The sequence below is a fragment of the Oreochromis niloticus genome, linkage group LG20 (genome assembly GCF_001858045.2).
Source record: "Oreochromis niloticus isolate F11D_XX linkage group LG20, O_niloticus_UMD_NMBU, whole genome shotgun sequence".
In the NCBI taxonomy this organism is placed as follows: domain Eukaryota; kingdom Metazoa; phylum Chordata; class Actinopteri; order Cichliformes; family Cichlidae; genus Oreochromis; species Oreochromis niloticus.
Window position 1 is genome coordinate 23,574,988 of NC_031984.2, and position 17,408 is coordinate 23,592,395.

A 17,408-nucleotide genomic window follows, 5' to 3' on the forward strand; every position below is an offset into this window, starting at 1 on the left:
AAAAATACCTTAGATTTGAGCTTTATTTGACATATCATGTGTTTCTAACTTCTTTTAATCTAAGCTCAACTCCTCATATCCAAAATACACAGATATCAAAAATTCCAGTTTGGGCCTTTCTCCGATCAAACTCTCTGAGGTGTAAATACACAGCTGGCTTCATGAGAGAGAACTGAAAAACAGAATTTGTGTTGGAAATGAGCTCTAAATGAAAGCAGAGCAGTTGAGCTTTCTTTCATGCTGAGAAACTAAATACATTCAAAAGTGACGTGGATGTGTGTTTTTTTTTTTTTTTTTGTAGATATATGTATAGAAAATCTAAGAAAGAGTCATTTTTATTGTTCATTCTCATACAAAAAACAACACCAGAGAAACACAGTTCAGTCAATTTCATCTGAAAGTGTTCAGAAACAGAAATCTGAACTGTTCCTGCAGATCCAATCGTTACTGTCATAGGGAAAGCCAACAACAAAAAAAGAAAATTAAAGAAAGGTGATGGTTAATAACTTTTGCATAAATGGGCTTTAGTCTGAAATTTAAGGATAGTATTTTTCTTTCTCTCTCGACAGCAGCGATTCGCTCTGACAGGATGCTGGAGCAAAAAAACACTGTTCCTGTTGTCTCGATAGTTTATCATAAATAATCCCGTGTAATTTGACATCAAGTGAAGACGTGGGAAAGGCTATACCATACCATCACAAGTCATAATAAATGTTCTGTACACCTATTGCATAGATGAAATTAACTAAAAAGAGCATTGGTGGACCTGCCCTGCCCTGCCCTGGCAAATTTGTGGGAGGTTTTCTGCACTTTGAACAAGACTACCGGCCTGAAACTAGCTCTCAACCCTGCCCTCCCATGTTCGGTGTCTCAGTCTGGAAAAGATCAACTGCTCCATCCAGAACCAAAAAGGCACATTTGATAAAATTTGGGGTCTCTTTCTGGAAAACTTCTCTAAACTTCAACTTAAGGATGTTCCAGTTGACTAACGGATTTGCTTCTCCATAGTGGTCGGATGTCTGTCTGTCTTAACGGGAACGTGAAGCTCAGTGATGGTGTAGCTAACTTCTGTGTGGTTCTTATGGAAAGGGCTAGTTAATATCATAACCCCCCCCGGGTTGTGGCTTTTGTGATTTTGTGTGTGTGTGTGTGTGTGTGTGTGTGTGCGGGGGGGGGGTTCGTTTATTTTCTCTCTTTTTGTTTTTTCTTTTTTCTCGTTTGGTAAATAATAAGGGGGAAAAATGTTCCAACATGAGAAGTTCTGTTTTGTATTCATTGTAAACAGTTTGTGTTTTCCGTCTTCTTTTTTTTCTTTGTAAACTATATCCACAAATTTTAATTCAAAATAAAAATATTTTGAATTAAAAAAAGAGCGTTGGAGCATTTTAGCGCTTAAAGCTGCAGCTTCTGACCACTTGGGGGCGCATTAACAACTGCGAGCTGTGTCTGTCCTCTGCTACAGTTGCTTTTAAGAGCTTTTTGTCTCCATCAGGAAGCCAAAGCAGCAAGGTCGTGAATACAGATAAACGCTGATGTAAGGGCACATCTTACATCAAACATCTTCCAAAGGACTCTGCAGTCTAGCTGATAACTGCTGCTCAATGATCAGACACACTCGTGTAACACTGTTCCTTTCTCATATGAGGAGTGACACCCTCCTGGCTGAAGCGCTAATTCACCCAGTAACTGAGAGAAGTTATCTAAGATCCCAGAGAGAAGGGAATTAAATTAATTTTAAGTTAATTAGATTTGTTTCGTGTCATTTCATTACTGAAATCCCAAAGATATATGTAAAAATAGTCCCAAATCTGTTAAAAGAATCTAATCTCTGATCTTTATTATAAAATGTTTAAAGGTACTTTTTGTAATTACCCATGTACAGAAAGACAAAATTGTAAACTTGATGTTCATAAACTATTTAGAACTTTATCAACTGGATCTAAATCAGTAGCTCTTCCCACTTCTTCACTTTATTTGTTATTTCTCTGTCAACTAAGGAGACAACGCAGCGAGCGGTGTTTGCTTGTGGCAACACGGTTTTCTCTCTGTATTATTAATTAAAATGATACATGATTTCCTCCTGATATTTGCACGTAAGGAAACTTGGTATTTAGGGATTCTAGGTGGAGCCCATCTCTACCTAAGCCGGGCGGAGAAACAGCGCATGTACTCTGTCATCCAGCGGTCGTCCACCACCATCAGCTGCGAGCGTCTTATCTTCTCCAGGTCAGCCGATCGAGCCCGCCGGCGGTCCAGCCTGGAGCTCCGCTTGTCAGACTCCCTGCGGGTCTGAACGCAGGCATCAGAAGTGTGACTCTGTGAGGAGAAACCAGAGAGAGGAGTCATTTCCGAAAGCTACACCGGCGTTTTATTATTCATGTTTGCCGCGTGTTCGGTAACACGGTTTCACTTCTCTGCTGTCCTGTGAATGAGGTCGAGCTGCTCTGCAGGACCCCTGCACTACCAAGGACGGGCCTGAAGAAAAAGGCTGGTAATATGCTACGTGTTTTTTTCTAGTTAGCAAGTCTGTCTCTTGAAATATAATGGTGTTTAAAATCTTAATGTATAACTTAAAAACAGTCAAATTATTGATTGTAATTAAACACACACACACACATACACACACACACACACACACACACTCTTACATACATATAGAAGTTCACACACAATGCCTTGTCTTAGAAACTATGTGGGCATTACTTTTTGTGTGAACTGTCTCTCAATAAAAGGCAGCGAGAGGAGGCCGGATTTGGGGTCACTTTCGTGCTGGACACAGATGAGGCCTCCCTTGCGCAAGTAATCGATCGAACGCTGTTGCCTTGTTTTTCTTTCATGGGAATAAGTCCTGGATACAGTGGGGTCTGAGTTTAGACCCAACATTATATCTTTACACCAAATGAGCAATGAACAGAATAAATTATGTAACAGTTTCAGAATTTTCATCATAGAATTACGTTAAAGGAAAAAACAATTACTTGAATGAAGTTTTCAGCCAGCTGTTAGGGTTAGCTAACCATAGCCGCCACTGCCAGTACTGATGATCAGAGCGCACAAATGCAACACTTTTTTTCATACTTGACAACACAATAAAACACAAGAAAATCAGAATGTATTTGTGATTTGGATTTTTATTTGATGCTGAATAATATTTTCTTCATGTCAGGTTTTGATTCATTTGAATGAAGTATACTTTAGTCGTTTAGTTTTACTTTGATGCTATAATAGATGTTTTTAAAATTCAGTTAAATTCAAGATTATATAGCATCACGGCAAAACAACAGTCTCCTCATGGTGCTTTATACTGTAGGGTGAAAACCCTACAGCGGGGTGGCCAACTCCAGGCCTCGAGAGCTGATGTCCTGCAGGTTTTAGATAACACCCTCGGTCAACACACCTGAATCAAATGATCACTTCATTACCAGGCCTCTGAAGAACTTCAAGAAATGTTGGCCGTTTATCAATGCCCAAGTACGCGAGTACGTACTCGCGTTCTCGGTGAGTACGTACTCGCCGAGAAGGCACGGGAGTACGTACCCGCCGAGAACGCGAGCACGGACTCGTGGGCCGTCTCTCAATTCTCAAGTACGCGAGCACGGACTCGTGATTTGTACCAGCGTACGTGATGATGTCACAGGTCCGGAGTTTTTACTGCCGGCCCCTCCTAATTTAACTGTGAGTAACATGTTATGAAGCTTAACTTTAATCACAGCCAAACCGGTTTACTCAGGAACAAATAACACACTGAAATAAACCAAACATTAACATTTAGAAGTGATCTAAGTGACTTATATATCATTTTTAACCTCAGTAGTGAAACCTCTATTAATAAAAATAGTGTACATGTACATATGTGTACATACTAGGGCTGCCACAAACGATTATTTTGATAATCGACTAGTCACCGATTATTTTTGCGATTAGTCGACTAATCAGATCATGCATCCGTTGGACGTAAAACGTACAGCTTATTGCACCAGCATGCATCTGCTCTTATATAACTATCATTAGCTTACAGCTTTAAGTGTTTAAGGTATGTGCCAAGTAAAAATAAAGACAAGATGATAGTTTATTAAATTTTAATGACATTTGCAGATTGTTTCGGTGGAGTTTAATAAACTCAGCTGTCTGCTCCTTGCTATCTAAAATATAACGGGACCCCGGAGTATATTCTCAAGCATCTCACACTTCTGATAATCAGTTGTCTGCTTGACGTTTATTTAGCTGCTGTGTAAAACCTATAACTTTAATCTCCGCCAAACCGATTTACTCAGGAACAAATAAAATACTAAAAAAAAGCCAAACAATAACATTTGTAAGTTATCTAAGTGACTCATATACGTTTAACCTGAGTAGCGAAAGACCGCGGTGGGTTTGAAAACGATTTGCCGGGAGTCCGGTGTTCTCACGGGCGCTAGTGAGCCTTGCCCCCGGCTAGCTATCGAGCTAGTGGGTAACAGACGTCTCCGAAAACGTCGGAGCGCTTTTGAAAATATGTGGTGTCTTGATAAACTGAGCAGATATTTGCGGTTTACACAGCTACATTCTCGCCTGAAAACATGTTAAATATGTTAAAGTTATTTTGTGACCCAGAAAGAATAATAAGAGTAATATTAAAACTAACTAGCTGCCGCCATTGTTGGAAACTGAGCTGGGCTGCGCTATGAATTCTGGGACGGAGCTACTCCTCCTTCTTCTTCTTCGGGGTTTAACGGCAGCTGGCATCCTTGTACATGCAGTGCTGCCATCTTCTGTTTCAGTCCGTTATTACACTCTTAAATCCTACTACTTATTCCTGCGTCTTTTGTGATCTTACAAAGCTTCAAACGACGCGTCGACTATTAAATCAGTCGTCGACGATTTTGATAGTCGACGTAATCGTGATTAGTCGACTAATCGTGGCAGCCCTACATGAGTGTCAGTCAGAACAGATCGATGCTTTGATTTCACATGTTTTAGGGTAGAAAACACAGACTCGCAGACGTATGTTGACCCAAACATTGACAGTATCTTAAGCGCAGCCCGTTTGACATTGGGGTATTTTTCCATTGGCACACTTTTCCAGAAATCAATGGTCCCTTCCCTTAAAGCAGGTTTCAATTGGTCCTCCTCACAAAGATCGATCATCTCCAACTCAGCCGCAGCTTCATCTGTGACTAGCGGGACTTTCAAACAGCCGGTCTCTGCATTAAATGGGTCGACGAGGAACGTAATCTGTGGCCTTTTCAATTGTAGATCATGGAACCGGGTCACAAAGCTTTCGTGCAAGTTTTCAATCAACGTTGCATATCTGGCTCTTTGCTTACTCAGGGCAGCGCTGGCGACTTGCCCGCTGGCTTTTAGCAGAGTGGGAAAATGCGTTAAATCTCCCTTTCGAATATGTGTCTTGAACAGCTTCAGTTTGTTGACAAACGCAAACACACTTTGCACCAGGTCAGGCAGCATTTTTAACTTACCCTGCAGGGTCAGGTTCAGTCTGTCCAAGTGACACATCATGTCGACCAAAAAGGCCAGATCCATAATCCACTTGAGGTCCGAGAGCTCAGGATAGTCCTTGTCCTTCTCTTCCATAAACAGTTTCACGGCATCCAAAAGCTCAAAGAAGCGAGAGAGTACCTGGCCTTTTGACAGCCACCTCACAGTGCAGTGCAGCGGCAGGTCACCTGGAAGCCCTTGGTCCAGCTCAGCGATGAGATTCTTGAATTGCCTGTGGTTAAGCGCATGTGTGCGGATATAGTTGACGATTTCCATCACAGGCTTCATGATGTTATCTAAATTCAATGATTTAGACACGAGTTGCTCCATGTGGATGATGCAGTGGAAATTCCAAAAGTCAGGAATAGTTTGGTCAGCTTTGCACAGCCCCACAAGCCCGTTCACAGATCCCATCATGGCTGGTGCTCCATCCGTGGCTATTGCAGTTAATTTCGTTATGGGCAGATTTGCTTTTTCAAATGCAGCCATCATGGTTTCTTTCACATCTATCCCACGGGTTCTGTCTTTTAATGGCACAATATCCAGGAGTTCTTCTTTGATCACACAATCGTTTGACACAGACTGTGCAAATATTGCCAACTGAGGCTTGTCTTGTATATCACAACTCTCATCAAAAGCCACACTAAAATACTCACATGCTTGAAGGTCAGAGTGCAACTGTGATTCAATAGCCGTGTTAATGTCCAATATTCTGTGTTCAACAGTGTGGCGGGACAGTTGGACGTCTGATACCATGCGTTTTAATTTGTCGTTTTCAGGAGACAAGATTTCAACAACGTCACTGAGGCATTTTTTAACAAACTCCCCTTCATTGTATGGCTTTTTAGCCCGTGCAATGTTCCAAGCCAGCTGATAGGATGCGAGCGTTATGGTCTCTGAGCGCTTCGTAAATTTTTGGAAAAACTGTATCTGCTTTTCTGCCTGACTTTTCAAAGTGGCCAACTCGTGCTTGCGAAGTTCAGTCCCTTTTGGAAATTCCTGGTCGATGTTAGCATGGAGTGAGCTGAAGTGGCGCTGAAGATTTGAAGCTTTGAAATGCGCTAATGATGTCTGGCATATAAGGCAGAATGGCTTGCCATTGCGTTCAACAAAAAAATATAAACTCTCCCACTCTGTTAAAAACGTCCTGTGTTCATCTTCATATTTTCTTTTTGCTGTGCATTTTTTCCCTGCCATTTTAAGGGCGAACTTGCTCCTACTGGGAACTTTGCGGTATTTTCATCTCACACACATGTGCATTTGATGAAAATACCGTATTGAACTCAAGCGAAGCGAACGCGCACATTTTAAAACAACAACACAAAAAACCCCCCAAAACCCAAAACACGAACTTTGATATGAACGTAAGAGCCGCATTAAACCAGGCAAAGAGCCGCGGGTTGGCCACCCCTGATGTAAAGTGTAGGATTTCATACATTTATAGAATTTCGACCAAAACAAAGTAAACTTGCGTCACATATTCTAGTTGGTTAGTCAGGCTGCAAGTACTTCTCAATTTTAGTAAGAATGATTGATTATCATTTTATTTGGAAATGGCTTTTCAGATACATTTTTTTGCCAAGAAAACAAGTTTGTTTAGGGTTTTGGAGTTTTTTGTTGTTGTTTTTTGTTTTGTTTTTTTTAAATCATACTGCTCTATAACCCCTACTGGCTTACCAGTGCAAGAGTCTTTGGGTGTATTGGCCTACTTGCTTTACTGTCTGAAGTGTGGATCAGATCTGATATTTTTTATTAACAGTTTTGCCCAAGATTTTAAATACATGTGAAATAAAATCTGTGTTTTCTTTATCATAGCTGACACTGATCTCCATATTATATTGCTGGTCAATATACAAATTAAGTTATTATTTTTATGATTGACATATTCTTGTCTTTTTATATCATTTCTTCATTGGTGAACAATAAAAGGGAATTTCTGGCACTTCTGGAACAAGTAAACTTACTGTGGAGAGCTATTTGTTCCAGATGTGTCACATGGAGAAGGTCTTCAACTCTAATGATTTCCTTTTTTTCCCCTCAGAGACAAAAAGAAACGTGATAAAGGTAAGAAAAACTATTGCAAAAAACTTCTGCAGTGTCTTCTCATCATCTGCTTTAAGGTTTATTGTTCTAAAAAAATAAGTAATAATCTTTACTTTTGTGTTGACAAAGATAATTTTACTGTGTAAAATTAGTCAAATGAAGATTTTTTTAAGCTTTACTATAACTGAACTCGCATTTAAAAAAAAACCTTTTTTGCTCTTTGGTCAAAGGCTCAGAAATGAGCTGCATGTTTCTGGGCCTTTAGCCATGAAACATGCAGCTTTGAATAATAATTTACACCTGAGTTGTCAATCCATGTTGTATGATAACATTTTTTCAAAGTGTTAGATTTCTTGATATAAAATTTCCATTTCCAATGCAGGAATAAAATTCCAACCTCACATTAATTGTAAATTGAATTCTGATTTGATATGGAAAATCCTGCTTGCAAGCTCAAGAACACGGGTTGATTATGTTTTCATTTTCATTTTCTTTTTCTGCCAATTTGAGCAGGAAAACTTTAATATTTATACATGTATTAACACAGACTTTGCTACTCTCTTCAAAGTTGCTAAGAATAAAAAGTCAATAATAAACCACAACGATTTTTCATAAAGATTTTTCTTGCTACAAACTTTAGGTAATCTCTCATGTGAATTTTCATTTCAGCAATTAGGCCAGCTGCTCCCCCGCCCTTCCAAAGGACAGACCCGGCGGTCAAGTAAGTTAAATGCAGAGGATCAAAAATTAAAAGGACTGCCACTTCTGTTTGAGACTCACGCTGGAAATAATGTGGAAATATGATTCTAGAGGCTCTTGATAGGTTTCATCACTCTCCGACCTCTTCACATTTGATAAATATCGTCAGTTATTTCCTCTTACCTTTGCTGTTTTGCTTCGACCACGATAAACTCATACTTCCTGCACAGCTCTCTCTCTCTCTCTCTCTCTCTCTCTCTCTCTGTACTCAAAGTTTCCCATCTCAAATCTCTGTTTTCTGCATTATTCGCTTGCTAATTATGTACCAGTATACTGTTGTGTACAGGCTGTTGTTTTTTTTCTTTTTTCAAAAATGACCCTTGACAAGAAAGCCTCATTTCTGCTGTTCAATACCAAAGAAATTTAATCTTTTAAAATCTTTTTTAAAATGATGCCACATTGCAAAATGCTAAGCTGTGTTCCTAATAAAACCTCTGTAACTTTGCTCTGCTTCATGTCAGCAGCATCAGGTAATGTTCACCTGTTGAGTCATGGTTTTCTTTGTTTTTTCTTTTGCTTTTCTACTGTAAAAGATTTCTTTAAGGTAAAGCTCCTTCATGTTTTTCTTTGTTTTATCCCGAGTTACTTTGACACAAACGCATCTGCTGTGATTTTTACACATCTGATGAAGTCTCACAAGTGTCAGAACTGATAAATGATCAGAATTATAATATTTCTGACTGACTGAGGCTAAATTTCCCTGATTCAATTTGATTCGAATCGGGGATCGAATCGATTGTAGAAATCAGAAATCAGAGTTACCCACTGATGATAACTGATGACAGTGTGCTCAGATTGTTCTTGAATGTGGAGCTTGTAAGTATCTATTCAGCACTAAAAGGTTTTTGTCAGCTTAATTTAACTTGCAGTACTTCCTGTAACTTCTGTCAGTTAGACAGTAATTATGCCAAATAAAGGACAGTAATTTGAATTGATTACCCTCATGCTGTATAACAGTTCTGTAACATTCTGTCTGCACTTCCGTCAGTCTGGAAAAATCACACCCATCAGATTCACATTGATGTGATAGTTACATGTTTGCTCACTGTTTTTTCTCATGTCTGCAGGCACCAAGAGTACCGCCGGGTATGGCAAAAGCAGCCCCTGCCGGGCGAAGCCGACTGGCGGAAGGTGAAGGAAAGAGTGCGGGTATGTGTGGGATGAGAAAAGAAGTTATTACACCATCAGTTTCATTGTCCTGGGCAGCAATGTTTGTTGGAAGTACTTATGTGTTTTTTTTAATGTGTTTTTTTCAGGAGCAGCTGGCTAAAGGCCTGGTGCCAGTAAGTATTTCTCCAGGGTTTTTTTTTTCCAATTATACATATATATATATATATATATATATATATATATATATATATATATATATATATATATAAACCTTCCAAGGTGTCCGAATTGGAGTATTTATTTCTTAATCTGCTGTTTTGTTTGTTTGTTTAGAAAAAAAAGGAAAAGAAACCCCCCCCCACCAAAGTAAGTACCTATGTAGCACCCAGATTTTCAGCATAATGGTATTTTGCATTGCTGTTTTGATGCAATTTTCTGTCTTCATTTATGTTGGAAGTGATAAGTAGAGCCGTACGTTTTAATTTTTTTCAGAAATCTCTCAGTCAGACCGTGGTATATCATGTTTAGGTGGAAACTAGTGAGCTAACTTCACGAAGCTCCTGACTACTTAATTAAGTATTCTTTTTAAGATTCAAGATTAAGAATCTTGAATCCTCACCCTTCTTGAGCTTCTCGAGTGATGTTGCTATCACTTGGTATCTGAAAACTGCTGTTCACAAACGCTGTCCATCTAATCTGACTGAGCTGGAGCTGTTTTGCAAAGAAGACTGGGCAAGGATTTCAGTCTCTAGATGTGCAAAGCTGGTAGAGACATACCTTAAAAGACTGGCAGCTGTAATTGCAGCAAAAGGTAGTTCTACAAAGTATTGACTCAGGGGGCTGAATAATTACGCACACCCCACTTTATTTATTTGTAAAAAATGTTTGGAATCATGTATGATTTTTGTTCCACTACTCACGTGTACACCACTTTGTATTGCTCTTTCACATGGAATTCCAATAAAATTGATTCATGTTTGTGGCTGTAATGTGACAAAATGTGGAAAAGTTCAAGGGGGCCGAATACTTTTGCAAGCCACTGTAGCTATATCTGTCACTTCTTCCTCTGCTTGTCCACCACTGCTGTACACATTTTGGATGCTTCATAGACGTGAATTTTTTTTAATGCATTCTCTTTTCTTCTGTATGACACAAAAACCCTTTTAGATGGAATCTGGAGTACTGTACAGAGTTCACAAGGGTACTGTATTTGTAAAGGAGTCTGTAAATTACACTTTATAGCTTTAAATGATCTAAGATGTTCTGCTTTGCACATGCATCTGTTTTGCAGTAAATATGTTTGTGTGTGTGGGCCAAAGCTCCGGCTGTTTTAACTGTTAGATTGACCCTATGCCGAAACTCGTTGTCTCTCAGTTACCTAACTCTCTTTAATCCCTGGTGTTGAGAAAATTTTATAGTGAATGCCACAGCCAAGGGTTCACAAAGGCCAAGGACTTACCATGAACTGATACTCATCCCTGCTCCAAGGAGGGGCACATTCCTTAGCTGAGCATATTGCAACTCCAGCTTGTCCAAGAAAGAGTAATTGAAATAGAACAGAGAGGCAGAAATATTCTCTCTTGCAGGGTGGGATGTCACATTTTTCTGGTGTAAAAGGCAAACACTGTTAAACCATAATGCAAAAGGAAGCAAATGAATTGGACTAAGAAATCACTATATAATTTCAAATCTAATATAAATTGAGTTCTATATCTGCTTTAGTGAAATGTCTTAGTTTATTGTACTTTATTGTATATGCTTTCTTTAACAATGTATCCCAGTAAAATGTATATATGAGGAAGGCAAGAAGGATATGATTTTCTGTGACCTGATGAAAACACACAGAGGTTCTATTAGCATGCTAGCTCCGTCCTGCTCAGGAGATTTGACACTTGAAACCTTCTTTGTTCTGTGTATGTTTGTGTGTGTTCTGTTCATCAAGAAGAAGCGGCGTCTAGCAATCCGTAATGCTGCACAGCAGTGGGAGGGTGTCAGGGCCTGCCTGGAGCTCCCATCCACAAATGGCGCTAAAGAAGAAGTCAGTCCAGAGAACAGCCCGGCTCACAGCCCCGCCCAGACCAATGGCCTTACACAGGAACCTTCCCCTGATGAACCGAGGTACACACAGCATGTACAGAAAATTAAGATGAATTTTAGAAGTAAAAATTAGACAGTGACTGGTTAAGATACTGATGTTATGAGCAAACTATATTATACTACATATTCCTGGTCTAGTTAGAATTGTGGTTTCAGTCATGGTTTATTTTTGACTGTTTTTACTACCTTTTTAGCTTTTCACAGTGGAGATTGGTTTCCAGTTGATCGGTCTACCAACTTGGTTTTGAATGAAGTAACTCATGGATACATACAATATTGCCTTCAGCCAACTTCTTAATTTTCCTTTTGAGCCAGAATTTTGGCACAGCGATTCATGCCTCCCTCAGGAATAATTGTAATTACTTTGAATTACTCATAATTCATCTACCACCGTAACTGAGTCAAACAAATTATTTTCATTTAACTAGTTCTATGGTTGATAAACAAGTATATGCAAAACTAAAAACATTTCCATCATTCATGAGTTATTTAAGAAAAAATTAAATATGGCAGTTCTTCCTGACTGTACACAAAACAAATCAATGAAAAACAATTCAATGAAGTTGAGCAGAGCAGTTAATCCTTAAATTAGTGATCATGAATGAAAAATGTAGTCTTTTTGGTAACTGATAGAAGTAAATTAGCATCGTATGTATAGGTGGGAGGAGTGAAAAGTGAAAAATGCAACAGTGAGGGAACTGTATACATTGCTGTGTAAACCTTTGTGTTGCATATAATTGTCACAGTTCATCCTGTGTGCAGATATTTGTAAGTAGAAAGATGAGACAATATAACAATGATTGTTTTTGTGATTTTGGCTTATTATCACTATTACTTATCATTTATTACTTATTATTTTTTATCTTATAGGATTTTAGAAAGAATTGTTTTTGTCCGTTGTTGAAAATTTTTGTTTATTTTTCATCAGGCGGGTAAGCCCAGGTTCAGGACCAGAGCGGCCATCTGGGGGAACAGAAATCAGACTCCAGACCAACAGCCGTCCAAACAACCCACGATACCCCAAGTAAGACAAAAATGCCATAATGGTATATTTTACTTAAATATTTAAAGTGATCACAGGCACTGAAAAAATCTCACATAATTTGACTCTTGCCCCCTTGAAACATCTATTAACAAAGTACTGTTTGTCACATTTAAATGCAGTGTTTTAGCAGCTGCTGTACCATTTTTACCTTATTAACAGATGGCAGAATGGCCTAGACAGAACATGTAGGGATCATTCTGGTAATATATTCAGATCCTGCAACAGCTGGTGTGTGAAACCTACCTTAAAATATTCTTTTACAACACAGTTACCCCTTTATTTACTTCAGGGGTGTTGCCCTTGGTTACTCCTCAGCTCTCTGAACTCTGGTAAGATGAGCAGATGCACATGTAGATGTCTGAAAGCAGTTCTTTTTTTTCAAATGTTTATAACATGACATTGCAAAAAGTTTAAATCAGTAGTGTGGACTCAGTATAGTGTGGAAGTAATGCCCTCATATTCTTTTCTATCAAGACTGATAGAAGTCTGGATGAATTATAATTGGGAGGGTTGAAATGAATGTGTGCGCTGTGTTAAGGGCTATTATTGCATGTTTGAAAGAGGGCCCTTCCTTCCTGCACCAGGATATGAAACTGGCCCTAAAGCAAAATCTTCAGTGCCAGTGGTTTTCTTTTACTGGTCTATTATAACTTTACCAACGTGGCTTAACAGGTCATAGTGATGCGAAGTCTGCCATACTCTTATCAGCTAAGACTTGAATTACTTTGGCTTGCACAGTGTGACAAAATACAAAGGGAATTTACAAACCATAGCACCACTACTAACATGAAAGAGAAGCAACATGTATGAAAGGGTCAAGGGGGAAAAAATCAAAATGCTTGGAAATATGAGAATTAGGAAATTTAAAACTTGTTTTGTTCACCACTGGGTGGGTGTACAGAATGTTGTAATGGCTACACAGTGTGGTCCTGATTACCTCGAAGAGCTGTTGAAGTACTACACCCTGAAGAAAATTACAACATCCTCCCCCATAGAGTGCATGGATACATAATGTTATCTCTGGTTCTTTCTTTAAATACAGAGATAAATCACCCCTTTCCAATGATCCGTAAACAAATGTTGATACCACTTTTAGCTTGATAGTATCATCGTGCTCCTAAAATTTATGGGACAATAGTTTGTATCATTGCCAAATTATGGCTGTTATGTGGGCTTGATTGTATTAATTTTTGTGAAATCTTAGATTTATTTAAAATAAGGGTTGCATGGCAATAGAAGAGTTATTACCCAGAAATTCAGCAATTGAGTTGGGAAGAGATGGAAGGGGCTTTGTAGTGTTTATACATTGACGAAATTGAGAGATCCTGAACAGGTGTTTGTTTTTTTGAGGCACATAAATCAGTTAGATACCGGAACAATGGTGAGAAAGAGATTTAGTGGGCTATATGAGTGAAGGAAGACATTTTAAACCAGTGCAAGCTGTAGGAACACTTTACAGAAACAGGACTGTTCTGTGCAACACTAAGTACCCAGTAAGCCTGCATCTTAATAAATTGCATTCACTTTTTACAAGATGGAAATGATGGAGTGGTGTGTTAAAATAACAGCTGAGTTCAAAGTTTCGTATGTGTCACTACCTCACAATATTTAGGCATTTGTACAAGCTGTTTCTGTGGTGGGATTCAGTTGTTAAGAGATGACAGATGTCCCTTTTAAAGCCTCTTTTGGATTATGTTAAATAGCTCTAATTGAATTAAATTTTGTTCTCTATAATTCATAGAGCGAGCAGGACTGTATAATTGTGATAGATTGTTCACTCCGTCTTCCCCGCCTTGCTCTCTTCTTCTCTCAGCATTTGTACATGGGTTCATGTCATAAGGGGATTCAGGGCCACCTGGAGCCTTCAGCTGTGCTGAACAGTATGTGACAGTGCAGATTGTGTTGATGGCACGCTGCCAGGTGTTTAGAAGTTACTCTCATTCTTAATGTGACTTATCTACATGCTACACTCCATCTCCTGCACTGTTCTTCAACTCCATCTGATTTATAGCCTTTGGCATTCTTGCATCTTGGAGGCGTGGCATATTCCTTAAATATATTAAACTGCCTTTCAGAGTCTGGCGCCTCCCTGTCTAGTTCCATGTTTTTGTCCATGTGTGCACTTGAAACACAACCCACGTGGATTTTACGGTTTTAAAACTTCTTTGCTACTACTTTATCTAACATATATGCTTGCAGTCAGTGAGATTTTGATTTAGAGATCTTGTCATCTGAAATAGTCATCTATCAATGTCCACACACATTTTTAAAATAAAAATGTAAAAAATGGATGCACTCGTTCTACTGCACTTGTTGCAAGAATTATTTGAACCCTTTGTACATGTTGGCATCCATGTTTGTAAGGTTGGTATATGTACTAATATAAAAAGCATAATTCTGACCTTTTGTACTGTTTTTGTACTGTTTGTATACAGTTGTGGAAAAAAACAATACAAAAAAACATTTTCACAGCACTCTGTGCAGTCTTGTACAAAACTAAGTGCATTCTTAGGAACTAGCAGGATAAGTTGCAAGAAGATACTACTAATCAAATGCATCTAATTAACTGATCATCAGCATGTGTGACCACCTTTATAAGAGTAGTGTTTGTGGCAGATTTCTGGTTTGGAGCATTCAAGTGTGTGTTAACGGAATTCCACAGTTTTCCCAGTGGCCTTCCGAGCAAATCTTCCCCAAGGTCTGTGGAATGCTCAGACAAATTGTAAAAAAAACCCCCAAACCCAGAGCTACATCTCACATTCCACGGGTCTAAGTCTGAATGTTAAATGTTAAAGTTCATGACAGTATAATTATAAAAAGACTGAAAAATTGTGGCTTGTTTGAAAAGGTTACCAAGCAAAAGTCTATTTTCTCTGAAAAGAACATAGCAGCTGCATCTCAAAAAGCCTTAAGAATTCTGGAACAGTGTCTTTTTGACAAACATGACCAAAGTGGTGTTGTTTTGCCATACCGCACAACACCACATTTGGCAAAAAGTAAACCAGTACATTCACAGACCAGCTGTCATGCATAGTAGTGCAGATTTGTGTTCCTTTTACAGCTGCAAAAACATGGGTACCATTGTAGCCATTGAGTCAACTATGAACTCCTCTGTATGCCAGTGTATTTTATGTGAGGCCATCTCACTGGACAGTATAAGACAGCGATCTCAAGCACAGCATCAAATGTACAACAGAATGGCTGAAAAGGAAACAATCAAGGTATTTGAATGGCCAAGTCAATGTCCAGGCTTGAAGGTTGTTCTGCAAGCTATTACATGATGGGGTGTTCCTAGTTTTTCACATGACTGAATACGATGTAATCACTGTACTTAAGAAAATGCTTTTTAAACTTTTTTTGAGTGTAAGTTCAATTTTTGGCCATTGGGGAAAAAATGACAGAAAGGCTGACTGTTACACATATCAGTTTTTACATCTGTGGAATCCCCCACACCATGACTGTCTCTTGACATTTGACTAACAGTCCACAGAGTGAGTGGTGGATCACATTCGCTATGTTGGAGTAATATGTCTAGGTAAAAACATAATGCTTGAGGGGGACATTCCTCATCAGTGACTGGTGCATTGTGAGAGGTTCAGGTTGTATTACATGATTAATTTAGTCCAGCCTGGACCAGTATAGCTTGAAAATGTTACTTCCGTCTGCAATAATTTATATTACATACATACATATATATATATCATACATTTTTTCGGAACCTGCCCTAATACAGGAGGAGTGGTAAGGCTAATCACAGAACAAAGCAGGCATCAGTTACAGTGGATATTAAAGTGATTCAGTTAGTTGCAGCATGAAAGGAGGAGCCTTGGTTGATGTGGGCTGAAAAGCTGCTTGCAGCGGTGTACCTTGATTTCCAGCCTGAATTGACACAGTGCCTGATTTGTTGTGATTACTGGAAAGCATAATTTGAGGCAAGTGAGCTTATGTTTAACACTAATTAAACTGTGTTCAACTCACTGAAGTCTTATGTAGACTACTGTATTTATTTACGACTGTACATTAACACAAAAATAAATCCATCACCAAGACCAATCCATCACCTGTTGAGAAGCACATTGTCAGTCAGTTGTGTCACTTATTCCCCTAGCAGGCTGAACATGTTATATTGATAACTATAAGGTTTCACTATGACTTCTGATAATCTTATATAATCATTCTCACTGTCTTCACTTTTTAATATAATTAGTAGAACATGTAGTAGTTCTGTCTCATTTTTTTCATCTTATTTGTGCGGCTACACAGTTAATTAATCAGCATATGAATTCTGTAAGTATGAAATATATTTGTAGACAACACATGGACTTTATGATTTTAATTTCTTCCAATTTACTTACTGTTTATTAGTTTTAACAGCTTTTAGACCAGTGGTTAATAGACTGAGACAACAAACTGCAGATTCACAAAAAAATAAAAATATTAATACCAATATTTCTGTCCAAAGACTAAACATGTTACAGATTATAAAATTATGAAATTACACACTAATACACACAAAAATGTGCAAACCTGATTTTGTTTGCATTTCCTTTACTTGGTCAAGCTTGTCAATCTAGTTGAGACACAACACTACCTGTAGCAAACTGCTCATTTTAAAGAGGTATGTTACTGATTTAATTCAATTATTTATTGACAGTAATTGTTTGTTTTTTAAAAATCTATGGTAACCTTTTTTCCACCTAGGAGAGGAAACTGCACCTACTCGGCACTATAGAAAAAGCCATTGTTTGAGGGTAACTCTCTAAAAATGGTGACTTTTTAAACAAGCCTTATCTTCAAAAGTTGATTCTGTTCATCTGGGCGTAGCGAACAAGCCTTATATATGAGACAGCCTCGTTATGGAAAACTAAATATACTCTTT

The 17,408-nt window shown here is 38.5% G+C and overlaps 1 protein-coding gene across 1 annotated transcript in view; it reads left to right on the forward strand.

Moving 5' to 3' along the window:
- The first annotated feature begins 6,489 nt into the window (after nt 1-6,489).
- LOC100697511 (leucine-rich repeat-containing protein 49) overlaps nt 6,490-17,408 on the forward strand; it is a 29,969-nt gene continuing 19,050 nt past the window's right edge. Inside the window, exons 1-8 of the mRNA XM_019349324.2 lie at nt 6,490-6,494; nt 7,517-7,539; nt 8,188-8,239; nt 9,345-9,426; nt 9,534-9,560; nt 9,721-9,753; nt 11,330-11,505; nt 12,413-12,508. Coding sequence (XP_019204869.1) covers nt 6,490-6,494; nt 7,517-7,539; nt 8,188-8,239; nt 9,345-9,426; nt 9,534-9,560; nt 9,721-9,753; nt 11,330-11,505; nt 12,413-12,508 — 494 coding nt within the window. The remainder of the gene's footprint in view (nt 6,495-7,516; nt 7,540-8,187; nt 8,240-9,344; nt 9,427-9,533; nt 9,561-9,720; nt 9,754-11,329; nt 11,506-12,412; nt 12,509-17,408) is intronic.